This window comes from Myotis yumanensis, unplaced genomic scaffold (assembly GCF_028538775.1).
Source record: "Myotis yumanensis isolate MYYU_CA2020_CCGP unplaced genomic scaffold, mMyoYum1.0.hap1 SCAF_4, whole genome shotgun sequence".
Lineage (NCBI taxonomy): Eukaryota > Metazoa > Chordata > Mammalia > Chiroptera > Vespertilionidae > Myotis > Myotis yumanensis.
In genome coordinates, this window is record NW_027223755.1 from 103,723,477 (window position 1) to 103,750,688 (window position 27,212).

General features: G+C 57.9%; 1 protein-coding gene across 5 annotated transcripts; it reads right to left on the minus strand.

Annotated features, from left to right (window-relative positions):
- Positions 1 to 260: 260 nt before the first annotated feature.
- Positions 261 to 26,585, minus strand: CAPN15 (calpain 15). 5 transcript variants are annotated; one of them, XM_070413381.1, is made up of 13 exons: positions 26,323 to 26,585; positions 16,231 to 16,510; positions 6,532 to 7,978; positions 5,398 to 5,606; positions 5,134 to 5,317; positions 4,834 to 5,057; positions 3,669 to 3,794; positions 3,431 to 3,587; positions 2,838 to 2,995; positions 2,436 to 2,668; positions 2,194 to 2,360; positions 1,939 to 2,117; positions 261 to 1,872 (listed from the first exon to the last, which is right to left on the minus strand). In XM_070413381.1, the coding sequence occupies exons 2-13, from the start codon at positions 16,410 to 16,412 to the stop codon at positions 1,695 to 1,697; spliced, it is 3,444 nt and encodes a 1,147-aa protein (XP_070269482.1). In that variant the 5' UTR covers positions 16,413 to 16,510; positions 26,323 to 26,585; the 3' UTR covers positions 261 to 1,694. The 5 variants fall into 5 exon arrangements, with proteins under 5 accessions (XP_070269482.1, XP_070269481.1, XP_070269483.1 ...); XM_070413384.1 differs by having other exon boundaries at positions 1,776 to 1,868; XM_070413380.1 differs by having other exon boundaries at positions 2,194 to 2,668.
- Positions 26,586 to 27,212: the final 627 nt, after the last annotated feature.

The following is a 27,212-nucleotide window of genomic DNA, read 5'->3' on the forward strand; positions in this document are numbered from 1 at the left end:
GGGAAAAGCCGCACATCCGTCCTATCCTTCTGTCTGCATGCGGCTGAGGCTGTGTGGGGACCAGCCTGCCGACCACCACACGGTCTGGCCAAGCCTCTGCTTGGACACTTGCTCCTTTCTGGGTCAAAGGCAGCTGGTGAGCAGGGGGGCCCTAAAGGCTCCTTGTGAGGATGAACTCTGGTACCGGCAAGCCACCCCCAACGTCATGGGTTCTGCACATCCAGGCGAGGGGAGGGGTACAGACAGATGAGGAGACAGCATTATAAAACAAAACATTTCATTTGGTCCATCAGAGCCTGAGTCTGGAAACACCATGGAGAATCATCCTACGGGACTGGGGATGGCTGATAAAATAGTCTCTGTGTGAGAAGAGCTGGCTGTATGTACAGGGTTAAAAATATTCACAGCTCAAGAGTAAAATATAAAGGAGGCCCAAAGGGGAGTGCAGTGCTTCCAGGTGTTTCTCCAGTTGTAACCCCCCCCCGCCCCCCCCCGCCCCGCAAGCCCCAGGGACGTGAGGGGCGGTGGGCAGAGCCGCCCACTGCCTGGGGGCGGGAGGGCAGAGGCCAGGTGGGCCCCTGGAAGCTGGCCTCATGTCCACAGGCAGGTGCAGGACTTTGAGCAGCCATGGGGGAGGATGGCTGGGAGGCAGCCCAGCAACCTGGGCTTCTGAGGCAGGGGAGGCGCTGGGAAGAGCCACAACCTACCCTGTGTGCCCATACAGGGCTGGCCAAGGATTTCTGTTTGGACCCTGGTCTTCCTGGCAGAGGTCAGTGGTGCTGAGGACAAACCACCTCACCAAATGGCAGCTCCTGACCCACAGCCCCCGGGGCATGGCTTCGATCCTGACTAGTGGTCCAGGAATTGCATAGTGTCGCCAGAGGGGGCAGGCAGCTAGGACCCTCCCCATCCCTGGTCCTGAGCCCATGGTCGCCAGGCACCTGCCTCCTGGGATACACTGCTGGGATTCCAGGGACCCCTGCTTGCCTTGTGGGGCCGGAGGGGGTGGGAAGATGGGCTCTTGAAGCAAGCTGGGGATAGGAGGCTCATGCCCCACAATGGGTGGTCCCTGCTCATCTCAGGGTCCCAACCTGTCCCCCACAAGGGGGGTGGTCCCTGCTCACACTGGGGTACTGGCCTCTGACCCCCACAAGGGGGGTGGTCCCTGCTCACACTGGGGTACTGGCCTCTGACCCCCACAAGGGGGTGGTCCTTGCTCACCCTGGAGTCCTGGCCTTTGACTCCCACATGGGGGTGGTCCCTACCCATCTCAGGGTCCCAACCTCTTACTCCACAAGGGGGTGGTCCCTGCTCACCCTGGGGTCCCAGCCTCTGACCTGCCCAGATTTGGTTTTGTAAATGGAGCTCTTGGCTGCCTCACACAGGCAGGAGGCCCCAGGCCCACAGGAAAGGGCAGCCTCACCTCAGCCCTGGCAATCTGAACCCGACCTCGAGGCAGGCTGGTCAGAGGAGCTGGTGCACAGTCCTCTCACGCTAGAAGCGGGTTGGAGGTATTCTGCTTGGCGGCTGGGAGGCCCAGGACAGGAGGGAGGGGCAGGGAGGAAGGCCCAGGGAAGTTTGCTCTGCGGCTTGTAGCTCCCTGGGTGGGGTCCTGAGATTCTGGTTCAAGCATCTTCTGTTGGGGTCTCCCTCCTAAAGTGCATGTGGGAGGCAGGCAGGCGAGGGCAGGGCGGTCACAATGGCCGGGGCATGTGCAGGCCAGCAACCTCGGGCGTGAGTGGGGGGCTGTGGGTGCCCCTGGAGGCTGTCCAGTCGCTGAGGAAGGCCTGGGCTGCCTTGCGGTGTGCCAGGCGGTGGGTGATGGAGAAGCCGGCGTTGCCCTCGAGCTGGGACAGGATCACCAGGACCTGCCTGGGGGAGGGGGCCGGTGAGGGCCAGTGGAGGCCAGGGAGTCAGAGGGACTGGGGCGGTGCCCACCTGTGCAGGGGTGGCACACTGTCCTGGGTGCGCAGGCTGCCGCGTGTGGACACCACGTTGAAGCTATCGGAGCAGTCACACTGCACGTGCAGGTAGGACTTGGGGTGCCGGTTCTCCACCACCACGATGAGCCCCGCCCAGCCATGCGTCAGGTAGTAGCAGGTCATGCCCTCACGTCCCTGCAGGGACAGGGCAGGTGTGGGTGGGGTGAGGCCTCCTCCTCCCTGCCCCTCCCCTTTCCCCCGCCAACCTCACCTCATGCCGTTCCCCTCGGCTCTCCGTGAGCAGGATGATGGCGTCTGCCAGCGTGGTTGACTGGGCCTCCACGGGCTCCACCATGACCAGCCTTGAGCTGTACACAGCCAGCACATGGCCAGGTGGCTCCAGGGAGCAGCGCGGGACCCCTGCTGAGGGGCTGGAGGCTGTGGAGGGTGTGAGTGAGGGGGCCTGGGGGCTGCAGGGGGGAGGGTTGGGATCGGGCTGGGGGGCAGTGTTACCTTGTGTGGTGGCCAGTGGGCCCGGCGTGGTGGGGCTCCAGTGGTTGAAGGCACAGCACACCACGGCGTACTCGCCGGGCTCCAGCATCACATCACAGTTGACAAACTTCTTGACAGCTCGCTTGCTGTGGGCCAGCAGGCGGCCCAGGCTCAGGCGGCCACCGCTGCCGAAGGAGGCTCGGAAAACCAGGACGCACAGGTCCAGGAGGTGGCTGTCAGCCGAGTCCGCGCGCCTACAGCCAGACCCAGGAGGGGTCACGGGCAGCACCTGCCGTCTGTGGCTCTACTGCCCCATGGCCCCACCCTGCTCCGTTTCCACAAATCCCCCAGATCCGCCTGCCCACCCCAACCAGTGCTCTAGTCCCACCCACCCTCTCCCCCACAGACCGCAGCCTCCCTCACCTGCTACCCTCCTGGAAGAGGGCAAACTCCAGGGACGCACGCTCCAGCACGGTGAGCGCTGTCACCCCGACGGGCCCACTGGCCGAGCTGGGGAAGCAGCCCTGCACCCGCACCTCCTGCCAGTCCGAGTGCACTTTGCAGATGTCCACGGAGTCGAAGTACCTGAGCAGTGAGAGGACAGCCCACTGAGCAGCTCCAGACACAGGAGCCGTCCCCATCAGGAGTCCAGGCACCTCCCTAAGCCTCTCCCCCTCCCCAATCTCTGCCCCACTGTGCCCTGGCCACTTCCTGGGACCAATGTCCTAAAACCCTGGTCCTGGCTGTTGCCCATGAACACCACTAGGAGGCCCCATGCCCAAGGATGACCCAGAGAGGAAAGAGTCCTGAGGGCAGAACCCAACGCCCACAGTCTCTCTCATCACCCCCACCTCCGCCTCAGGTCTCAGAGAGACAGGCCGGGCTCCCCAGGTAGGACACACTGGGTCAGGGCAAGGGAGTGAGGGCAGCGACAGGTCAGGTGGGCCTAAGTGAGGGTGGCTAGAGCACAGGTGGCCATGAGGTAGACACCGGACGCCCACTGCCGCAGAGTCCAGGTACCTGATGAAGTCGCTGTACTCCATCCAAAAGACACCTTCACTGCTGCCGTGCGGCATGAGCTCACCACGGAGATGCCCTGGCCAGTGTGGCCACTCATCCGACCAGCTGCCATTCCAGGAGAAGCGGCCCCATGGGTTCCGGAGGCGCAGGAGCCTGCGGACCACGGGGCTGAGGGCCATGGCTTCCACCACACATCCCCATGCCCTGGCTACCCATGGCCGGCCCAGCTCCTACCTGGAGCCCTGGACATCACGGACATCCAGGATGGAGTAGGCGTGGCGGGGGCGCAAGCCCAGGCTCTCGTAGGCAGCATCGTCCACCTTCATGTTGCCCCCCCCACAAGAGGCGCCCATGAGGAACCTGTGTAGGCAGAGTGGCCTAGCTGACCGGGCAGGCTTGCTGACCAGGGGTTCTTAATGATGGGGCCCCGTAGGAACCAGGAGCCTCATTCACTGAGGAGGGCTCACTCACCAGGGGACTTGTTACCCTGAGGGTAGGGGTCCTGCCTGCCTGTGGGGGAGTGCAGGTCCCAGGAACACAGGGAAGACACACAGGACTCAGGAAGTGTTGGCCTGCTCCCTACACAGTGGCCCAAGAGCTCACAGGGTTTGGGCTGGGAGTCGGGAGGCCTGGGTCCCATCAGCTCAGGGCCACAACTTCCTGAGGGGAGGGGGTGGTGGTCATGCCCAGTACCAGCTGAGCGCAGGGGGTCTCAGCACCAACAAGCCATCTCTCTCGGGCTTAGGATTTGGGGCCCTCCTTTTTTTTTTTTTTTAATTAAATTTTTATTGTTCAGATTACATTTGTTCCTCTTAACCGCCCCCCATAACTCCCCTCCTTCCAGTTCCCGCCCCACCCTCCGCCCTCACTCCCCACCCACTGTCCTCATCCATAGGTGCACGATTTTTGTCCAGTCTCTTCCCGAATCTCCCATTCCCCTTTCCCCCCCAAGAATAGTCAGTCCATTCCCTTTCTATGTTTGGGGCCCTCCTTATAGACACGCTGGCCAATGCGTGCGGGTCCCAGAAGGCAGCCCACTCCCCCCGGGTGCCTCCATGGGCTAGCCCCACAGGTCTCCAAGCAGGTGCTGATGGTCATCATGGCCCAGGTCAGGATGAGGCCTGCTAGGTACGGGCTGATCAGCAGTATTCTGCCTACTGCCCTGGACTGGCAGGTGGGACCCATGAGCCAGCAGTGGGAGATGACAGGGCTGCAGGCCAGGTCTTCTAACTAACTGTGGTCAGCCCGCACTGGAAACATCTTATGAAACACAGGCTGTTGGTCAGAGGGTATTTGCCCCTGAGTAGCCCACCGCTCCAGGCCCCGGCCTGGCTGTCCCCTTGCCTCCTCTTTCCTCTCCTCCCAAAGCTGCCGCCGCTGCAGCACCCGCCCCTCTTACCCAGCCTCCTTAGAACTCAGCATTTTGGCCCAGATGAGGTCAGTGTCAACGGGTTCCTCTCGGGGGTTAGTGGAGCTGACCTGCAGCGCCAGGCTCTCACAGGGGGCCCCGGTGAGGGTGGCCAGGCCTTCGATGGCGCGCCCTGCCTGGAGGGCAAAGTAGGAGCCGTGCAGCTTGGCCAGCGCCTTCTCAATGAGGGCCACCCACAGCTGCTTCCGCTGGGCCTGCAGGGAGGGGCCGAAGTCACGAGGCCCACCGAGACCCTCCCCTCGCCCACCCCACGCCCATCCTCCCTACCACCTGCGAGAAGAGGAGGAAGCCGGCCTCGTCGCAGGGCAGCATGTCATCCACCAGCACCGTCGTCCACGTGCCATCCTTGCAGAGCCGCACCTGGTAGGCGCCCTCCGGGCACAGGCTGCGTGTGACCATCACCCGCTCAACCAGGTCAGGCCGCTCAGCCAGCACAGCTAGAGCACTCAGGAACCTGTGCAGAGCCGGGGGCCTCACTAGAAAGCACGACCAGACTGTCCCACCACCCGGCCTGAGCAGATACCCCAAACTCACCAGCAGTTGCCCAGCAGCCCCTGTAGGATGTCCGAGGGTCGGAGAGTGTGGAACACGGACCAGGAGGTGCTGTGGTCCCTGAAGACAGAGCAGTTGATCTCGTGGGGCCGCAGCCACTGTCTCACGCGCTGCTGGACACTGTCGCCTGCAGGGAAGCCCACAGACTTGGGCCCGGGTGGAAAGCTGTCATCCACGAAGTTCACGCCGTTCTGCAGAGACCATAGCCACATATGCTCAGGCTGAGTTGGGCCGCCCCAGGCCCGAGATGCACCTCGCTCCACCTGGCAGGCCAGGACAGCACCCTGAAGACGCTACCTGAGTCCCAGAGGAAAGGGGGTAGGTGTGTGTGTAGCTCCCCTGACCCGTGTGGTGAACTCAGCTGTGCAGGCATGGGGGCCTGTAGCCAGCCATGCCACTGAAGCCTGGCGACAGGTCAATGGGAGGTATGTGTGCCCCAAGGAAATGGTGAAACCACCAGCCTGGAGGCTGCAGAGGTGGAGGGCATGGGGCACAGGGAACCGGGCAGCCTCCCCAGCTAGTCCGTGGCCCACCACTTAAAGGCCCAGGAAGAGAGGTGGGAGGACCCAACTGGGATGGGGAAGGCAGGACACAAGACCATATGGGCCGTGAGGGTGGGTTATTGGCAGTGACAGGGGCAGCAGCCCCCCTCCCCCAGTTGACCTGAGGGTGACACTATCCTGGGCTCAGGCCTCCCACAGCTCCAAGGGCAAGAGAACCCCAAGTTTTGGCCATGTCTCCACAGCTGAAGGAAACACAGGGCCTGCCTGTTGGCAGGAAGCCTGTCCCCACCTCCTTGTGGCTTCACTGTCTACGGGAAATCACACCTGAGAGGGGTCAGGACCACAGACTAGGAGGCCATGGACTCTTGTGGGCAGAGAGAAAAAAGGGACAAGATGTGGATAGTGGGGGCCAGTCACTCTCAGGTGAGGGGTGAGGAGGTGCCAGGCTAATGCTCAGAGCTCGGGGAAGAGAATGCTGCCTCTCTTGCCGCTGGTCCCTCCCTCTCCGTGGCTGGAGAAGGGCCTGCAGGGAAGGACAAAAGATGCAGAGAGAGGCCCATGGGAAGGGGAGCATCAGCCCTGGTGGGTGGACCACTGTCCTGAGGGGACTCACCTCCCGGCAGAAGGCCACGATGTTCTCCCAGAGGGCCTTGGCCTCGCCCTCGTCTGTCTGCCGCCGCTTCTCTACAAGCATGCTCTCCCTGCGCCTCAGGGGCACAGCACCCCTGCGCTGGGCCTCCAGGAGCTGAGGCGTGTGGCAGGCGGCACAGTGCTTAGCCCGTGGCCCATTGAGCAGTGTGCAGGCAGGGCAGGCCCACTGGCCCGGGCGCTCAGGTGCCTCAGGAAAGAGGCGGCTGGCTTTGTGGGCAGTGCAGAGGCTGGGCTTGTCAGCGCTGCAGTCAGGGCAGCGGACAGGGGGCTCGCTGTGCTCCTGGAAGCCATGTAGCTTGGAGCAGCCACACGCAGTGCACCTGGGGGCCACTGTGGGGTTCTTGAGTGTGCACTTGGCGCACGACCACGTGGTGAAGTCGGGGCTGGAGGGGCTGGCTGGCGTGTAGCGCACGGCATCGCCGGTCAGGTCGATGACGTCGCTGCTTGGAGCAGTGGCACAGGCTTCGCACAGGCTGGAGGGGCCGGGGGCCGAGCAGGAGCTGCAGCGGTGCAGCACCGAGCCGCCCTCGGCCTCCTCCTCCTCCAGAGCGCTCAGCCGCTTGCCCGACAGCAGCTCTGCCAAGCGGGAGGCCCCAGTTGAAGTCCACCCTGGGCTCTGGGGAGGCCCCTTGAAGCCAGCAGGGGGTGAGGGCTGGGTGGCCTCAGGCACCGGTGGCTGCAGCTGGGGGGGTACCTCACGGCGGCTGCGAGGCACGGGGTTGTTCTGCAAAGTGGGCAAGAAGGGGCTGAATGGTGGCACCCGGGGTGGCTCCTGGTCAGCAGCAGAGGGAGGGTCGGCCTCAGCACCTTCCCCCGGCTGAGGTGGGGCAGGGGTGATGTGGAAGCCGGCGGGGGCCACAACTTCAGGGACCACCAGAGCCTCAGGAGGAATCCTGGGCAGCGAGAGTTTCCGGGGGCCGCCACAGGCAGAGCAGGAGCTGGCGACGGGAGTGTTGTGCAGTGTGCAGCGAGGGCAGGCCCAGCCGCTCCCAGGCTCTGCTGCCCCGCCCTCCTCCTCGGGCCGACCCGCAGCTGGCTCCGTGGTCACTAGTTCTTCTGTCTGCACTGGACCCGTCTCCTCCTTGCAGCTGCCCTTGGGCTCCACCAGGATGGTGGGCGGCTTGGATAGGACCCCGTTGATGACTGGCAACAGGGAGGTACCAGGCACGGGCTCTGGGGCAAAGCCACACACCTCGCAGGCCTCCTTGCCCAGGAAGTTCCGGAATGTGCATCGGGCGCAAGACCATTTCTGCTCCTCAACGCTGAGCCGCAGGATCTGGTCGAGATCAGGCTTGTGCCGGGGGGCCTCACAAATGGAGCACTGGCGCTGGCCGGCCGGGTTCAGGAAGGTGCAGCGCGCGCAGGACCACTCTCCAACCGTGGCCATGGACCCGGGCGAGTGCGTGTGGCTGCAAGGGAAGGCCCCAGTCAGTAGAGGCCCACAGGATGGGGCCCAAGTCTCCACCTGGGACGAGGGGGGTCAAGCCAGCAGGATCTGTGCCTTTCTGGGTTGTGACAGACATCATGCCTGGGAGGGGCTTGAGGACTCTGAGGAGTAAGAGGCCCCCCAAAGCCTCCGAAGAACCCCATAGCTCTGTCCTCAAGTCCTTTCTGGAGGGGTGGACCTGTGGGCATAGAGGAATGGGGCTGAGCCACACCATCTCAGTAACCACAGGGCTCTGCTTGTTCCGTCACAGGGAAGAATAGAACTGTACTTGCTCCACAGGATAAAGGGCATCAACAAAGCACCCACAGTGAGCATCATGCCCTGAGGTGAAAGAATGCATGCTTTCCTCCAGGTCAGGAACTCAGCAATGCAAGTCAACATTATACTGGAGGTCTAGCCAGCACAATTAGGCAAGAAAAAGAGATAAAAGGCATCTAATTGAAAGGAAGAAGTAAAACTATCTCCATTTGCAGATTAAATAATCCTACACAAAATCCCAAGAATCTACAAAATAAGAAAACAACTACTAGAGCTAATAAATGAATTCAGTAAAGTTTAAGGCATGAGATCAACACACATAAATCAGCAATATTTCTGTGCCAGCAGTGACCAATCTGAAAAGGAAGTTAAGAAAACAATACTGCCCTGGCCAGTGTTACTCAGTGGTTAGAGCATCGTACCATATACCGGAGGGTCATAGGTTCAATTCCCGGTCAGGACATATACCATGTTTTGAGTTTGATCCCTGTTCGGGGCACATGCGTGAGGCAACCAATCGGTGCTTTCTTCTCACAATGATGTGTTTTTTTTTTTTCTCTCCCTCTCCCTTCCTCTCTCTCTATAATCAACGAAAAAGCATGTCCTTGGGTGACAATTAAAAAAAAAAAAAAGAAAGAAAGAAAACAATATTACTTAAAATAGCACCTAAAATAAGAAAACACCTAGGAATAAATTTAACTAAGGAGGTGAAAGACTTGTATTCAGAGCTACAAGAATTGCTGAAATTAAAGACCTAAATAAATAGAAAAACATCCTATATTCATGGATTAAAAGATAATATGATTATGATGACAATACTACTGAAAATGATCTATAGATTCAATGCAATCCCTATCAAAATCCCTATGGCTTTTTTTTTTTGCAGCCATGGAAAAAGCTGCTTCTAAAATTCACATCATATTACAAGAGCTCCCAAGCGGCCAAAATAATCTTGAAAAAGAGGTAGAAAGTCGACAGTGTGGTACTGGTGTAAGGACAGACTATATGTCTACACTATGTGGTTTTTATGACCAATGGAACAGAATGGAGAGGACAGAAATAAACCCTCACATATATAATTTTTTTAACAAGGGTTCCAAGACCATTCAATGGGGAAAAGATAGTCTTTTTAACAAATGGTGCTGGACAACTAGATATAAAAACTAAAGAATGAAGTTGGGCTCTTAGCTCACAGTGTATTCAAAAATCAACTGAAAATGGACCAGTGACCTAAATGTAGGAACAAAAACTGCAGAACTCTTAGAAGAAAACATAGGTAAAATTTCATGACCTTGGATGTAGCAATGGATTAGTTGTTATGACACAAAAGCATGGGCAAATAAAGAAAAAAAATTGGACTTAAAAAAAAAAAATTGAAAAGACAACTTGCAAAATGGAAGGAAATATTTTCAAACTGTATTATCTGATAAGGGTCTTGTATCCAGAATATGGAAAGAACCCTTCAAACTAAACAACAGAAAACAACCTGTTTTAAAAATTCACAAAGGACTTAAATAGACATTTCTACAAAGAAGAAAACAAATGGCCAATAAGCACATGAAAAGATGCTCATCACTAGCTATCAGGGAAACGCAAATCCAAACTTGCTGAGACCACTTCACACCCACTAGGATGGCCAGAACCAAACCTGCTGGTAAGTGCTGGTGGAACTGTGGGGAAACTAGAGCCCTCCCCGCATTGCCGACGGGAATGCAAAATAATAGTGCAGCTGCTTGGAAAACAGTCTGGCAGTTCTTCAAAAAGTTAAGCTGACCTACCATATGACCCGGCAATTGTACCCATGGGTATCTACCCCAAAGAATTAAAAAGTAGTACTCTAACAAACACACACACACACACACACACTCTCTCCTCTCTCTCTCTCTCTCTCTCTCTCTCTCTCTCTCTCTCTCTCTCTCTCTCCATAATAGCCAAAGATGGAAACAACCCAAATGTTCACCAATGAATAAAGAATGAAATTCTGACGCATGTTATAACATGGATGAATCTTGAAAACATGCTAAGTGAAAGGTGCCAGACACAAAAGACTACATGTTGTATGATTCCATTTATAGGAAATGTCCAGGACAGGTAAATCCATGGAGGCAGAAAGAGGACTGGTGGTTCCAGGGTCTGGACAGCAATTGTATGACGGGCACAGGTTTTCTTCTGGGGTGATGAAAGTGTTTTGGAAGTAGGTACAAGTGTAGAAGTGATGGCTGCACATTGTGAATTTACTAAGTACCACTGAATTGTTCACTTTGAAACCGTTTTGTTACGTGAATGTCATCACATAAAAAAAGCTTGAGTACATGAGAGGGCAAGGGTGTGCATGGTCATCTCCAAGCTGGCTCCCAGCTGCCTCTCTCCTTCTGGAGTTTCCAGGGCCCCCCGGGGTAGGAGCCCATTCTGACACGTGCTGAGGGTTACAAGTGTCTGACCATAAAATGCAACCTAGCAGTGTTCGCAGCACCCACCGAGTACATTCCTGCCTAGCGGAGGACACAGCCCTTTATCCCTATGCCAAGGCCCTTGAACTGACCATCTCCAGCCACGGGTAGTGCCCCATCTGCACTTCAGCAGCCCCTGAGCTCTGCAGGGGCTGAGTACTCTCCACTCATCTGCCCACTTGGACCACTGCAGGCCCAGTTGGGCCTGGCAGAGGTTCAACGAGGCAGCTCAGTGTCTTGAAGCAACATGCAAACCCTCTTTCTCTCGTAGCCCGTGTCCCAAGGTGGTGGGGGCCAGGCTGCTGAGCCTGGGGAGAGCGAGTATTTGTGGGGAAAGGGGAGGGACACCAGTGTCCTGAGCAGCCTGTGCCAAATTGCTAGCTACAGCCGGACCTGAGAGATCCTGTGTGCAGCAGGACACTGCCCTTCTGGGATGGATGGATACTGGCTGGGGGAAGGCACCTGGGTGTGGCTGTAGAACGGATAACACTCAGGGTGGGCTCCACCCCACCCGGAGCTTCTATCCCAGGAGGCCTCTGACTGTGCATCAGCGGGTAGGGAAGCTGCTGTCAGACATACCCAGGTCAGCTTTACACCTCAGGCCCTGGTCCTGGAGCAGGGCCCCCAAGGGAGCCTTGTACCACAGGCCAGGCGTGGCCAGAGGACACGGTGCTCCAAAAGTTGCCAGGCCTGAAGGACAGGGAGGTGGGAGTCAGGAGACCTGCACTTGACACCCACCTCCCACCTCCCACCCCCTTAGAGTCCCCTGCACAGGCTGCCCGGAAAGCTGCTTGGAGCCTTGGAATGCAGCTCCCTTTGCTGGTGGGTTCTTGGGCGTCTGGCCTGCCCACCTCCCCCAAGGCTGGGCCTCGGCTCCTCCCGGTGCAGAAGAAAGGCGGTCAGGCCCACAGCAGGGCAGGTGGGATGCTCCCGAATGGTTCCTCCCACCCAACATGGGCCACAGGTCTGAGGGGAGGGGAAGGCTGACCCCTTAACCTGCCTCTCAAGGGCTAATCTGGCTTCAAGGGGGTGTCCATACACCACAACACACACTCTCCTACACGGCTGCTCCGCTGGCAAAAAAATCAATTGTTCTCTACAACAAGGCACGAAGCTTGTGCTTCTAATGCTAGACTCACACCAAGCCCTTTTGGTTTAGGAAGAAAGAAAACTTGCCTCTTCAATAACAAATAGAAAAATCCACCCTGGGCAACACAACTGTTTCCCAAGGTCCAAGGCAAGCTCTGTGAAGCCGCCTTCCTGTGTGACTAGGCCTCGGGTGAGTGAGTGGGCACCCAGCACCAGCATAGTGGGCCTGGCCAAGGGCCAGCTCAGCGTTAGCCCTGGCTTTGGTGCTATGTAAAACCTACGAAATCTGCCTGGACACCTCTCTCAACCCTCTTCCCACTGTTTCCCGTTAGAGAAGGGCCCATAGTCAAGATGTGGCATAGGGTGTTCCCACCCCCACCACGTGCACACACAGGTTGGGGCCTAGGCAGCCTCCACCCCAACCCCAGGCTCAGGGGATGGTCACCCGTCCTGTGCACCCCACCTGGCGTGGGAGGTCTCCAGAGAAAAGACTCAGGACCCTCCTAGGACGCACCTGCCTTGGGCTCCAGGCGCCTGCAGGTCCCAGGCACACTGAGCAAGGAGAGCCTTGCAAACATTGGGAGGGCAAGGATCCCAAGTCCTGTTCACTGTGTAACCCACCAGCTGGCCAGTCCCTGGCCTGGGCTGGCTGCACACAAGACAAGGTGTCTGCTGGTCCTGGATAGCACCTGGGAACAGGGCAGGTTCCACAGCTGTCCTGGGGACAAGGAGAATCAGGAAGATTTTGTCTGGAGTTCAGAAAGGTTTAAATGAAAATAGTGCCTAGAAATCAAATTTAGCCCTGGGGAAACAGTGAGCTGGGCAGCCTTCTGGCTAGAAGGAGGCTCTGGGGATGGTGGTGGCACAGCTACAGGACTGGCACAGTGTTCCCTCACCAACCCAGCAACCCGCACCTTACAGCTCACACCCATCTTGGTGTTATCAGTGGTGAGAAGTGGCTCAGGGGTCAGTCAGTGATGAGTGAGTGAAGGAACCCTGAGCAGGGGAGCAGCTGCTCTGGGCCACTCTCAACGGCCACCCTGACATGTCTCAGGCCCAGGAGACACTCAGCGAGGCTCAGAGACCTGAAGTCCCTGGAGTGTCCGAAGGTGAGGCCAGTCCGCCAAGCAAAGCCTAGAAATAAGAGAAGGTTGGGAACCTGGAGTCAAACCAAACCCTCAACATAAAATGTTCCCAAGTTCTATGACACTCACTCAGAGGCTGAGTCACTTGTGCTCCAAGACGCAGAAGCAATCACTTCTGGGGGAGGGAACTGGCTGCCCCAGCTACTCCTTCCAACAGAAAGACCAGGTAAAATGGAAGATTGAGACAACTGTCCAGAAAAATTCAACAACAAATACCTTCTCTACCCTCATTGTCTGAGTCACTAACACTCACTTCTAATTCAGAAGGGAGGTTATAGACTTGCTCTTGGGGCTCCCTGTGAAGTCCACAGTGCCCAGGACATGCATGGTTGCAGGGATGTGGAGCGGCCCCATCCTGGGAGATGACCTTTTTGCTTCTCTGGAAAGCTGAGAGCAATAGTGTCCACACACAAAGCCAAGCCACTGGACCTGAGGACCTGCGGCTGGGCTCCTGGACTCCCTGCTGGTTCCAAAATGTGCTGGAGGCCTCGTCTAGAGGTCGCCTTCAGCCGGCCTTGGGTCATCCTCCTCGTCTCTGTGTCCCAAGGGAAGGCCCAGAGCTTGTACACAGCCAATGCTCACACCAAACGTTGTTTGTTTGTTTATTTACTTATCTTTGTTTGTTATTGATTTCAGAGAGGAAGGGAGAGGGAGAGAGAGAGTAGAAACATTAATGATGAGAGAGAATCATTGATTGGCTGCCTTCTGCACGCCCCCTTCTGGGGATCAAACCTGCAACCCGGGTATGTGCCCTTGACCGGAATTGAACCTGGGACCCTTCAGTCCGTAGGCCAAGGCTCTATTCACTGAGCCAAACTGGCCAGGGCCCAATAGTTTATTGATTAAGATGAGTAGCTCCTGGGGCATCAAAGTTCCTGCCCCCTGACTTCCAGTGAGTTCTAGGAGATGTGGCCACGCCTGCTCTCTTTGCTTCAGCACTGCAACGGGGCTCTCCTGGCCACGAAGGCCACATGCTGATGTGGAGGCAGTTTCTTAGAATGAGAAAGGGCAACACCAAGTCACCAGGCTGTTAGTTTAAGGGTGTGAGTCAAGATCCAAAGTTTAACACACACACACACACACACACACACACACACACACACACTATGCTCGCAAGGCCTCAGGAAGCTGCCTGGCAAACGCCACAGGGTCCACAGCTTGGCTGCTGCTCACCCGGGGGTCCAGCCTCTTTCCCTGGGACCCAGTAATTCTACTCCTACCAACTTATCCTAAGGAAGTAAGTGAAAATAAAAAGACGTGTGTAGATAGATGGACATTTGAATAGATGCTCAACATCACCAACCATCAGGAAAATGCAAATCAAACCACCACGAGATACCACCTCACACCCACAAGAAGGGCCAGGATCAAAAGCATAGATGATAAGTGTTAGCTAGGATGTGGAGAAACTAGAGCTCTCCCCTACATTGCTTGTGGGGAGGCAAAATGGTATAGCTACTTTGGAAAACAGTCTAGCAGTTTCTTAGAAAGTTAAATATAGCATGGCCGGCATGGCTCAGTGGTTGAGTGTCAACCTATGAACCAGGAGGTCATGGTTCGGTTCCTGGTCAGGGCACATGTCAGGTTTCGGGCTCGATCTCCAGTGTAGGGCATGCAGCTGATTATCTATCCATCTACCTATCTATCTATCCATCCATCCATCCATCTCTTTATTTCTGAAATAAAAAAATTTTTTTTTAAAGTTAAATATAAATTTCAGAAATTCCATTCCAGGTATCTACCCAAGAGAAATGAAAACATACATCACCCAAAAACTTACATACAAATGGCCGGAGAAGCGCAATACTTAAAAAACAAGGGGAAACAACCCAAAAGCCCAGCAGCTGAGGAGTGGCTAAACAGCTGTGCTCCGCAGACAATGGAATGCTACGCAGTCATAAAAAGAACGAAGCATTAACACACGCTGTACATGGACAGACCTTGAAAACATTATGCTCAGTGAAAGAAGCTAGACACAGAACACATAGGATTCTGCTGATGTGAAATTTCTAGAAAAGGCAAATCCAGACACACAGGAAGCAGAGTGGTTGTCCGGGGATAGAGAGGCATTGCAAACAAGCAGGATCTTTGTGGGGCATGAAGATGCTGAAAAACTGGATTGTGGTGATGGTGGCACAACTCTATAAACAGTGTATACTTGCTATGAGGGGTGAATTTGAAAGTAGTAAGTAAGTTTTATCTCAATAAAGCTGGGATACAGAAATGTTCACTAGTACATCAGCACAGTAACAGGGGGATATTCTCTAATAATTCACTGTACCGCATTCCCAACTCTCACTAGTCCCTCCACTGTCCTGCTCCTGGCACGCCCTTTTGGACCTCAAGCCCCGACCCCCTCCCTCCCCATTCTTGCCTACTCGGGTATCTTACAGACCTCCAAGACTCTCCCACTCAGCTCTGCTAACCCCTCCACCCCCTCCCGGATGCCTCCTCTGCCAGGGACTCAGGCCTCTGCTCCAATGCCATCCCAGGAGGCTGGCCCCCCTTCTGCAGGGCCATTAGGACCCTGTTTGCTGCCCACCTGGCAGGAAAGCCCAGGACACACTTTTGAGACAGGAAGATGTCTATTACCCATTGAACCCACGCTGGGGCACCCTGAGAGAGCAGGGGCTACTGCCACCTCTGCTCCAAGGTCTGCGGAACTTGAGCACCGGGCACCCCCCATCCAGCAAGGCCTCGGGACAGGGTGAAAGCAGGGGCGTCAATGCCAGGGGGGGACATTGGAGCCTGACCTGCCCTCACACCAGTCACTCCAGCACCTCTGAGGGGTGACCCAACAGGTAGCCTGAGCTGAGAAACTTGGGCCAGTCCGGCCACAGCCGAAGGGAGCTGGCATGTGACAGTCAGCCCCTGTGGCCCCACAACCCTGCCCCCCGCAAGCAGCCATGTCAGAGGAGGGGTGACACACACAGACGGGTTCCTGAGCAGTGTCCCCCAAATCCGGTGGGAAGCAAGCCAGCATTCTCAGCGCGTGCCAGCACCACCCAGGCCTGGGGTTGGCAGGCTCCCCACCCGCCAGGCAAAAAGCTCCAGAAGCTGCCCCATCACAAGCACCAGACGGAGACCCAGCCAGCTCCTCCGCCAAGCATGGAGCAACCCCAGAGCCTTGCAGGTCTCGTGCCACTAAGGGGAAGTAAGTCACCAGAGGACCCTAAGATATAGGGTCCCCACTTCTCTGCAAGCCCCTCTGCCAAAGGAGAGGCGCCATCAGAGCAGCACTCCCACCCCTGGGGGCCCGCCATCTTTCTTACCTTTGGGCCTGGGGGCGTGGGGTTTGGTGCTGCCGGGTAACCAGGGCACTGCCCCAGACAGGTCCCCCGGGGCCGCTCCTACAACAGCCGGCTGCTGCCGGGGGCCCTGGGAAGGATGGCCCCCCGGGAAAGCTGTGATCCGACTCGGTCTCGGTGGCCAGCGAGGAAGCGGAGTTCCCCATGGCCCCCGTGACGGCAGCCGCACTGAGAGCTGGGCCTGGTCACATGCGGCCAGAGCATGGAGGGAGGTGAGCACCCACACAGGAGACAGGGTGGCCGGCTGGTCAAAGTCACACAACAAAAATAAACAGAGAGAATAAAGAGAAAGAGAAGAAACAGCATGACTCACAGGAACAAAGCCCCCAGGAACTCTGGGAGGGTCCCCCAGTGCAAGTGGCCTTGAGGCAGGAAGGGGACAGCCATGGAGCAGGAACTGAGGGCCTGCGCCTGACCCAGCAGCAGGCACCCTGCAGCACCCACTCCAGGTACCTCCACAGCAGAGGCCCCCACAGGGCTGAGGGACAGGTATCGACAGAGCTGTACCCCCAACACGAGGCACACTGGGGCCAGGAGCAGGGCTGCAGGCGCTCAGCCCCTGCCCTGCCTGTCCCATAACCAGCACCCCTTCTCTGCTCTTGAAAAACCCTATCAGCCCATCAGCTGCCCATAGGGAAGGATGAGGGTGCCACCAGCCACTGGTCTTCAAAGAGAGTTATCTTCAGTGAGAAGAGAAATGACACAATTTTGCTTTATCGTGGAGGAAAGAATCGGGGCTATTTAACCAAAGGAAGAGGAAAAACAAGGGAAGTGAGCACAGTGGAGCTGGTGCAGCCCTCAAAGCCAGGCAAAGACCTGCACACCACTGTCTACCCACCGTCCTTCTGAAGCCTCCTGGAGGAGACCGCCCTGACCCAGAGAAACGGCAGGGCCCAAGAGGAGATGAGTGACTTGAGAGGCACTGGGAGGCTGGCCAGGCTTCCAGTGGGAGCCCATCTACACTGCAGGGGAGGCCCTACCTCCACTGGCCAAGAAGAGGAATGAAACACAGTCCAAGAGCATCCACCAAGAGATGGAGGTGGCACATCTACTTTCAAACGAGGCATCACAGTCAGGTTAGGGAAGATGCCACCCAGCCTCCCCTCACCCATTCAGCCAGGCTCTGGGCCAAGGTGGGCATCTGCTTGGCTTTCCAGCTGTGCAGGTGACCACCAGCATAGCCCCATCCCTAGGTCTCCTGTTACCACTGACACCCTTCTCCCAGCTCCCAAAGAAGCCCCATGGTAACGGGGCCAGGGGCTGGAGTGGACCTGGGGATGCATCCTTGCGGCGCAGGCCTAGGGTTTGTGGGTGGGACTGTGCAGGACTCCCGAGACGAGAGTGAGCGGCAGCACACACAGTTCTGGGAACCAGCAGGGGCCAAGCACCATGGGACGGTAGAAGTCTGTGACCCCTACCCCGTAAGAGCTTTGGTCAGACGGGCCGAGGACCCCTGCAGCAGTAACGTTCGCCCAGATGCCTTTTCTCCAGGGCACATGGGTGGACAGAGCAGCACCAGCCCTGACCGGCCTGGTGGCCCCACAAGTCACCTGACACTCAGGCCTTCAGCACAATTACAACTGAGCGGTGTGGCAGAGACCCCGTGGTGGTCCACAAAGCTGGCACTAGCACCACCTGGTTCCAGAAGGATTGCCTGCTGGCTCCAGTCTCCAGGAACATGGTCCAGTAGGAGCACCATGCAAGCCACAGAGGTTGTTTCCAATTCACCAACAGCCACGTAAGAAAGGTACCACCGACAGGTTATGGGAACCTCGGTAACGTACCTCACATAATCCAACACATCAAAAATGTTACCGCGTCAGTATGAGACCGGTGAAGCCACGCGGGAGTCCCGTGACACCATCTTGGGTCAAGGTCTTTGGACTCACTCTACTGTGGTCCATGCTCATCTCTGCATGGACAGGCCATGCGTCCCGGGAGCTTCCGTACTGGAGAGCAGTAAGCAGGCACAGAGCACACCTCCCGGGGTCAGTTCCACATCAATCTGGGTCACTCAAATCACCAGCCTCTCTCATGCTTACAAGTCGGACATCAGAATGAGAACGGCCCCCAAATGTTAAACCCCACTCCACACAGGAGCCCCTTTAGGAAAGAGGGCCCAGGTGTTTCTGACACCCCTTTCGCAGCTAACCTGAACAGGTGAATAGAGAGAGGGGAGGAGAAGACAGGTGAGGCTTGAATTAGGGCCATGCCCAGCAGAGGTGCCATGGAGAACTGCTCATGACTGGGTCCAGGGCTGGTTTGTCCCTGACAAAGAGCTTGGCCTATTTCCACTGGGAGAACAGAGAGCTAGGCAGTGTGGGGAAGCCTGGCCTAAGAACGCCAAAACCATGGTGGGGGACAGGGTCCACAGTGCCAACACCTGGCCCATGCCCCCGGTGACACCACCACGGGCATCTGATGCAGGTAGAGCCAAAGGGACAGCCAGCCCAACGCAGAGTGAGGATGTGGCCCTGGGCCTCCCAGGGACAGGTGTGGGGCCACAGGCGCCAGGCTCTGCCTGGAGGAAGGAGCAACAAGGTCCTGTGCGGGCTGGATGTGCTGCCCAAAGGGCAAGCTCCCAGAGGACCCACCTGCTCCTCAGCAGTGCCCTTGACAGCAGGGTGGTGAGAGCTCAGGCCTGTCAGACAGCTGGGTGTGTGCTGGTCCCCCAACCCTGCACACAGTGAGAGCAAGGCCAGCTCCCTGACAGGCCTTTAGGAAACGCTGACCCTGCAGATCCCATCTGGGGCAGGTGGGAGGCAGTTGCCAGATTGCTCCTGGGAGGGCAGGGGCAGCACAGGCCCTTCACTGGGGGCTTGAGGAGGACAGAGGCGGCCTGGAAAGCCCCCCAGAGAGAGCTGGTTCCAGAAGGGCCTCTCTGGGGATGACAGTGCCCCAACACCCACACCCTATCTTGACCCAAAGGGAGTGGGGAAGAGCTCCCGGGAGTGAGTCCAACAAAGGATTGCCCTGGTTGGGCAAGGTACGTGGCCACAGTGCGGGCTCTGCTAACCCGAGGGTCCCACCTGCATGGCAGTGACGTGGGAAACTCTGCCAGGGCAGGGTGGGTCTGTCCACAGCTGCTGACTCCTCTTCAGAATAACAGGGGACGGGAGCTTTACAAACACTGTTGCCCAGGTACTGACCTTTGATACAGAACCCCAGGGCCACCTCAGAGCAGAACAGACCCTGCTCCCAGGTGACAAGCCTTCTCCTGCAGAACCTGCTCCTCCTCTCACCCCAGGTGAGAGTGTGGCGAGACCATCTGCCAGCCCTGCACTCGGTCCATTCTTTTATTCCTTCACATACCATTTCATTCATTCAGCAAATGCCCATCAGGGCCCTGCTGTTTCCCAGGCCCTGTTTTAGGCACTGGATATGGCAGCACTCAGGAACTCTGCTGCAGGGTGCTCACGTTTTGGCTGCTGTGTCTTAAGAAGAGCATGATGTATGTAACACATCTCCAGGCAGAAGCCAGAGAGCACAGATGATGGCAGCACCAGCCTCCTGGATTGTGCAAAGGGACAGGACTCCGAGACAGGGCACATCAGGAGGAGCAATTCTCCTAGAGCCCCGCCCCCACCCCGTCCTCCTGCCCTCACTCAGGAACTGCTGCCCTAGGTTTAAATGGGGCGGAGGCCTACATCTGGCCTTGGAAGCATGAAGGTGGGGCTGCTGCCGCCCCCAGAGCACGGGTGTTTGTTAATCCACAGGAGCTGACTGGTCTGTCCGCCAACTCTGGTGTGAGCCGTGTGCCTAGCATGGTGCTCTAAGGACAGCTGGGGCCCATCCACCAAGATGAGGATGACCCTGCATGGGGTGCGCCTGTCTTAATCACGGCAGGTTGGATCCCAGTAATGACAGCCCACCTCACCTGCTCCCCACAGCTCTGGGGGCCTCTGAGGGTGCGTGCTGAGACCTCAGCATGTGAGGCAGGAAAGGGACCCTTCCCTGTGGGTGGCAGGTGAGTTGCTCTCACCGAGTTTACCTGGCCCAGGGATGGGGTGAGCAGACACCGGCAGCCGGCAGCCATGGGGGCCATAAAGGGGGAGGTGTGGGCCACAACCAGATCCCAATGGAGAGGGATTGGGATTTACGCCCTGTTGTTCCAGCCCCCACTCCTGGGGCACCCTGAGTCTGTGCCCCCTAGGTTAGCCTGTGCAGGGCAAGCCCCATTGCCCCATCCCCCAATCATGGTCCTTCACCAACTGCTCCTGGAAATCAGCCCCGGGACGGGGACAGAGGGAGAGTGGCCCACCCAGGGGACAACAAGCTTTTCTGGAGCATTGTTGCTTGTGCCCGGGAAACCCATGGCCACCACCCACTATACCCAGAATTACACCCACCAGATGCGAAGCGAGAGCTTGTAGATCTGTCCCTGCGGCCTGAGGACGCTGCTACCAGGGCGGACACCGAGGACGGGAAGCTCTTGCCTGAGTGAGGGAGGCCTCCCCGTCCCTACCAGAAACCAGGCTGGGATCCCACCCCAGAGAGGGCCCCACCCCAGGGAGGGCCCAGACTTTGACCTCCCGGCTCCTGGGGACTGGCAGGACAGCATTCTCCTGCTGCACCTGCTTCCTCAAGTGGGTTAGCAGCTCACCCACATCAACAGCTCCCCTAGAGATGGAGGACAGTAGGGCAGAGTCAGGGGATGGGCCGTCGGGGACATGGCTGTTCCATCTGGGGGAATACCAAGGGACGACAGACAGAGCCAGCAAAACAGGTCTGACTTGAGGTGTGCCCCTGAATGACAGGACCACGTCCCCAAGCCTTAGATGCACAGCGCTTGCCAGGCCATGAGAACCAGGCTTTGTCAGGGCAGGGGGCTGGGCAGGGGGGTTCTGTGAATCAAGGGTTCTGCAGAGAGAGGGGGCACCCACACTGCACTCCAGCCCCACCATTCTACCACTGGTCCCACAGCCCAACTAACCCACAGCACTGGGAGGAGACTCACCCCCCACTGTGAGAGGCCTGAGCTCTCCCACGACTGGGCCAGTGGCACAGTGAGCTTGCCAACAGCACATCCACCCGGAGGACATGCCCCTTCTCCTGGAAGGTTCTGGACTCTGGCCTTGGAACAGACCCAGCTCCCAGTCTTAGTGGCTCAAGCCAGAGTTCATTGAAGAGCAATGGTGACCAACCATATGGCCCAGGCTTGGTGGCCACCCGTGGCTTTTGTGCTGGGCCATGTTTTCACCCCCAGGCCAGGCCACATGGAGGATGCCCCACTTCCACACACAAGGCCTGAACAGGGAATTGCCCTCAGTTTCCCTGAGAATATTCCCATGGGAAGTGGCCCAGGGACTACGCCTCCCCCTCCCCCCCACCCCCTTTAAAATCTTTTTATTGATTTTCAAGAGAGAGGAAGGGAAGAAGAAAGAAAAACATCGACGTGAGAGAGAAACACTGATGGGTTGCCTCCTGTATGCATCCCAACCAGGGACCAAACCCGCAACCTGGGCATGTGCCCTGACCGGAATCAAACCAGTGACCTTTCAGCGCATGGGATGACACTCAACCAACTGAGCCACACCGGCCAGGGCAGGACTACATCCCTTTTGAAGCTCTATCAGTCCCTTACCCAGAAGAGGCCAGAGGTCGCAGGGGATTAACATGGCTCAGCCAGCTCCTCACTGCCTAGTCCAAGACCCTATCTCTGGGCCAACCAATGTGGCAGGTGGGGTTGTTCAAGATCCCAGGGCCCAAGGGAACAGGGCCTCGCTTAGCTACCAGGGAAAGGTGTCCACGTGGGACAGGGCTCTGGACAAGCAGCCAGGCACCCACTGAGATTCACCTGGATCCAGGGCCCGGCACCACCAGGCAGCTTTAACCTCCTGTCCTTCCTAGGTGTGGTGCAAGGGCCCAGAGGCCTGCCTTGCTGCAGCTCCCCACTCACCGTTGCCCTCAGACAAACACCTAGGACGGCCACTCCCCACCCGAAGGGCCTGCCACCACCAACAGTGCTGACCTTTGAGAGGTTCAGGAATAAAAGCTCTGGGCTCCAAAAGTGTAACTACCACTTCTTGTGAGCAAACTTGGGAAGACACACCTGTCCCAAATACCTGCCCATCAGACTGGGATGTGCGGCCCAAACATGCTAAAAGGCAGTCACTCTTCTCTTCAGTCCCTGAAGGTCCAGGCCACTGGCTCTAGGACAGAAGTCAGGGCTCCTCGCCATGTGCCCCCCCCCCCCCCCCCCATTTCCTCGGCCCACGCTGAGCACCTCTGAGACACTACCTACTGACCCTAGTCACTGTGACGGACCAGCTGACAGGTTAGATTTGCTCTACTTTCTGAGGCACCTGCTTTCTGGGGTAGAGGAGACAGGCCTCTCAAAGTCAAAGGCACAAGTGAGGAGGCCAGAGGACAACCACACTGGATGTGGGGCTGCCTCCTAGGAGGTGAAAGGGTCCCTGTGTGTCCTCTTGTGTCTTTGGAGCCGTACACCACCTCAGCTGTGCATCATTAAAAAGGAAATTGTTTTTCATACGGTTCTATCAGAGAAACGGGACACTCCCAGGATTTTAATTTCTAGTTCACAAGTCCAATACTGGCTAAAGTTGAATACTATTTTTAATGGGAAGAGAAGGTACCAGACAAGCACTCTTGTTTTTTGGCACTTCTAACACTTGTTTGCCAAGTGGTGGCAGCCCTTCTGGCACCCACCAGCCCAAACCGTTTCAGGGGGGGCATGGAGCACTCGAGCCTTCAGCTCACCCCAAGGCAGGCAGATGGGGGGCTCTCTGCAGCCACCTCCAGAACGGCAGGGGCTCCAGAACCTGCTGCCTTTCCTGCGATGCGGCAAGAGCGCAGCATCAGGCAGGGGCAGAAGGTCCTAGAGACTTCATCTGCCCATGGGAACTTAATTCCAAAGGACAACTTTTCGGAGAAGGGTGGGTGTGAGCAGGGACTGGCCTGAAGAGGAATTTCCTCTGCTTCAGGTTTGGCTGTGACGACACAGGAGGAGCAGGAAGCCGCAATGACTGCTTTCCTCTGGACGCAGACACACGTGACAATTCCAAGTAGCAGCTATTGACCAGCTTCCCTCCTGATATTTGAGCACTGTCCAGGCACAACCCCCAGCCCAGCCACCAGGGAGGTGGGATGCAGCCCTGGAAGCTCCCCCGGACTTCAGAAAAGCCAAAGAGCAGGGCCTGGAGCTGCCGCCGGAGGGTGACAGTGTCTGCAGGACAGGAGGTCTGAGAGCAATGCAAGCGCACACTCTATTGTTTCCTGGGAACCCACCGGTGCTGCTCCTGGACAAGTCCTTGCAGAGGGACAATACATCATTGGCTTCTAGAGTAGCCCCTCCTTTGGCATCAGGAGGCCTCACACTGCCCATCCTGGGGCCTCTGTGCTGGGCTAGGACACCTCTGTCCTCCCACAACCCCTGGCTCACTGCACCCTGGCAACAGGCCATCTGCAGAGTCCTCACTCAGACCCCTCCAAGGAGGTGAACAGGATCACGGTGTGTCCTCTTGTGTCTTTGGAGCCGTATACCGCCTCAGCTGCGCTTCATAAAAAGGGAAATTGTTTTTCATACAGTACTGCTGCCATGACCCACAGTGACATGATGAGGTGTGGCTGGGCAGGTCCCCAAGCCTGAGAAGTGGAGGCAGCCCAGCCTCAATCTAGAGCCTCCGTGAAGCTCATTCAAAGAGGGTAGAGGCCAGTGAGTCTACTCCTCATCTCTAAAGAAGCCCTGGGGTGCCATTCTAGACACCCTAGGAGTTCCCTTTGGACTTCAGAGCCAGGGTGACCAGAGATGCCTGCTGGCAAGCAGCTCACAGAGGACACTCACTGACCATCTAGAGAGTGGGACAATGCTGGCAGCCAGGTGCGATGTCAGAGCCCAGTAGCGTGGGAAGAGGGGAAGAGAGAGAAGCTGTGTCTGTTCTGAGAGGTTTGGCAGAAGAGATTCAGTGAGAAACGAGATTATGTTACTGCTGTGAGACAGTCCCATGAGTGCTGATGCTGAATAATGGGCACAGATGGAATCAGAGAAATAGGTAGTGAGGATGTGCTGGGCAGCCCAGGCAACATGGGGAGTGAAGAGAAGCTGGCTGAGCCAAGAGCCCCCTCAGAGTCCTGGGGGCATGGGGTGTCCTTGCTCAGGATCTGGGTGTGAACTTTTAATGTCAGATGAAGAAACCACCAAACCCAGAAAACCCACCCCACCAACCCAAACCATTTCCATTTAATCATGCCACCTGCCTTGCCAGCACCCTTCTGTGCCTGGGGCAGTGAGCAGTGTGCAGAGGGCCAAACCAGAGGCTGCTCTATCCCAAAAGGCCATGACTGTGGGTAGCTGGCCCCACCAGGCTCTTCACTGATCAGCTGGGACTCATGAATGACATCTAGGTTTGGGGCATTTTTCGGGCTGCTCCTCAGTAAAATGGGGCTTACTAGAGCACTGCCTATGAAAGGGCCCCCGGCCCGCTCGCCCCTGCCGACTGACTTACAACTTCTGCCACTGGCCGCCCTGCCCCGCCAGCCTGCCGCGCTGAGTGGAGGAGCCGCCAAAGTGCCCAGACCCTGCTGGACACGGCCCGCATCCGGAGCCTATCCTACGCCGCCTCCATAGTGTAGACAGGAGCTTGGTGCAGAGGAGTGCGAAGGGGCTTCAGTAAATGTTACCACTGTCAAGCCAGCCAGGTCTGGCCTCTAGGTGAAGGGCAGAGAAACTCAGAGCTTCCACCATGACTGGGATAGGGAGGGTCTTATGCGGATGCAGGATTAGGGGGTCTGGTCACTTCCGGCTCTCAGAGCTCAGGTCTGGGGGCGGGGGGCGGAGGGGGGGGGCTCAAAGCAGACACAAGATCAGATGGGTCCCTGCCTATAGCCCTGCAGCCACTAAGCCTTGGGCCCAGCAGAGCTTAAACCTGTTTCTCAGAAGGTCATTAGGTCATGGGCCTGTCTGCTTAGGAAAAGCAGCTCCAGAAATTTTCAGATGCAAAGGGGAAGGAGGAGAAGAGGAGTGCTCGTCCTGGGAGCAGACCAACCTGGGAGGAAGTAAGATGTGCCCATCCCCAAGGCCGGGCTGCACGGGCTTCCTGCAACACCACCAGCCAGGCCACAGGGCCCAGGTCCAGACTCCCCTGTCCCTGAGGCTCTCCTGCGACTTGGACCAGGAAACACTATCTCTCTCTCTTCACATCTGAGAAAGTCACTCAGAGAGGAAGGATGGAATTACCCACCGCCTGCCCGGCGGCCGGGGGCTGGAGATAATCACTCTCCACACCTAACGGACACTCACAGCAATCCAGACCTAGGCAGAGGGAGGATTCCAGGGATCCCCAGAGGAGGAGTTCTTGGGAGGAGCTCAGACCAGCTCAGGACCAAGCTGAGCCATTTCCCCCAAGCTACAGGACCCCAAGCTCCCTGGCCTGGTTACATGGAGTTTCTGTTGCCTGCAGTCTGGTCCCTGAAAGCCATCCAGTCAGGGCTACGCGACCACACAACAGGGGTTCACTCCTCAGGACCAGAAGGGCCCCTTTGTGGCCAACAGGAAGAACCGGATCCGCCCCGAAAACATTCTCAGGGATTATCCTTTGTAACTTCCTCGTGTCGCTCCAGCGCCAGGCCAGAGGGGAACAGGGAAGAGGAAGCGTGGGGTGGTCAGTGGGCACACAGGACGCGCCTGCGCACCCCCTCCCCCCATTCCATGGGGCCACCCCAGGCAGTGTCCTCCCTTCAGTGGGGAGGGCTGCGGGCACTACGGGACTCATCACATCCCCTAATGCAGCCGAACCAGGACGTTGCCTGGAAGTTAAGGGCACTCAAGGGCAGGCAGGGGCTGAGGCCGCCGTCTGTGTCCGCAGCATCCTGGGGCTGGTTTCCCAGGGACTAAGATGACCCGGCCCCCGTCTCCCCGCTGCAAGCAGTGAACCCATTCCTGCCCGGGCTCTGTCTAATGCCCAGGAGGCGCCAGCGAAGCAGCAGGTTGACCTTCGCTCCGAGGCCGGCAGCCCTGGCGCTGAGAAGCGCTGCCCACCAGGCCCGGGCTCCGGCGAGGGTCCAGGCCGCGCCCCTGGCCCAGCTGGCCGGACTCACCTCTGCAACCCGGCGGCGCCTCCTCCGTCCGTGCGGCCTGGGCGAAAGGGCCCCCGGCCCGCTCGCCCCTGCCGACTGACTTACAACTTCTGCCACTGGCCGCCCTGCCCCGCCGGCCTGCCGCGCTGAGTGGAGGAGCCGCCAAAGCGCCCAGACCCTGCTGGACACGGCCCGCGTCCGGAGCCTATCCTACGCCGCCTCCGTAGCGTAGCGCCCGGCCCGGGCCCCGCGGCTACGGCGCGCCCGGGGCGCACGCGGCGCTGTGAATCGCGCGCCGGGACTACTGTTCCCACAGGGCAGCGCGGCGCCGCCAGGCAGAAAGCTCTGGGCGGTGCCGGGGGCGCGAGGCAATCCGGGAGCTGTAGTCCTCGGGGTGGCGGCCTCTGCGGCCCCAGCTAGCGCCCTCCAGGCGCAAGCCGACTTTCTGGGCCTCTCCACCCACCACCGCCACTGGAGATGGCTGAGCCCCGGGCATCGGGGAGCACTGCGTGCCGAGTTTATCGAGAAGTAGCAAGGGGATGAGCTGAGTATGAGACTGGGACTACAGCTCCCAGGATGCCCTGCGCTGGAGGAAGAGACGGGGCCTCAGTATCCGCCTCCTCCTAAGCGCATCCGCCTGCGCCTTGCAGGTTGAAGCATGGGGCTGCGACTGCCGACTGCAGGCGGGCTCCCCGTACCAGCACCCAGCTCCGCTCTGGCCCTACGAGTCCACGGGGCTCGTAGACCTTATCTTCCTCTAGGGTCTCTTCAGTCCCTACCCCACCCGTCAGCTGCCTCGAACCGTCTCTGCAACTTCTCCGTTCCTCGGTTCCTCTCTAGGGCTTCACGGTCAAAAGCTCCAGTTTCGGTGGGACCGACCTGGTTCTAAGACACGGCCTTGGCACTTAGAG

Bases quoted from the DNA above. Each gene is read 5' to 3' on its own strand.
- CAPN15 (XM_070413380.1), bottom strand. From the start codon at position 16,412: ATGGGGAACTCCGCTTCCTCGCTGGCCACCGAGACCGAGTCGGATCAC. The intron at 5,607-6,531 runs GTGAGTCCCCTC...TGGTCTCTGCAG, and splicing joins TCGTGGCCTTCTGCCGGGAG to AACGGCGTGAACTTCGTGGA. The intron at 3,795-4,833 runs GTAAGAGGGGCG...CTGCCTACACAG, and splicing joins CTGAGTTCTAAGGAGGCTGG to GTTCCTCATGGGCGCCTCTT.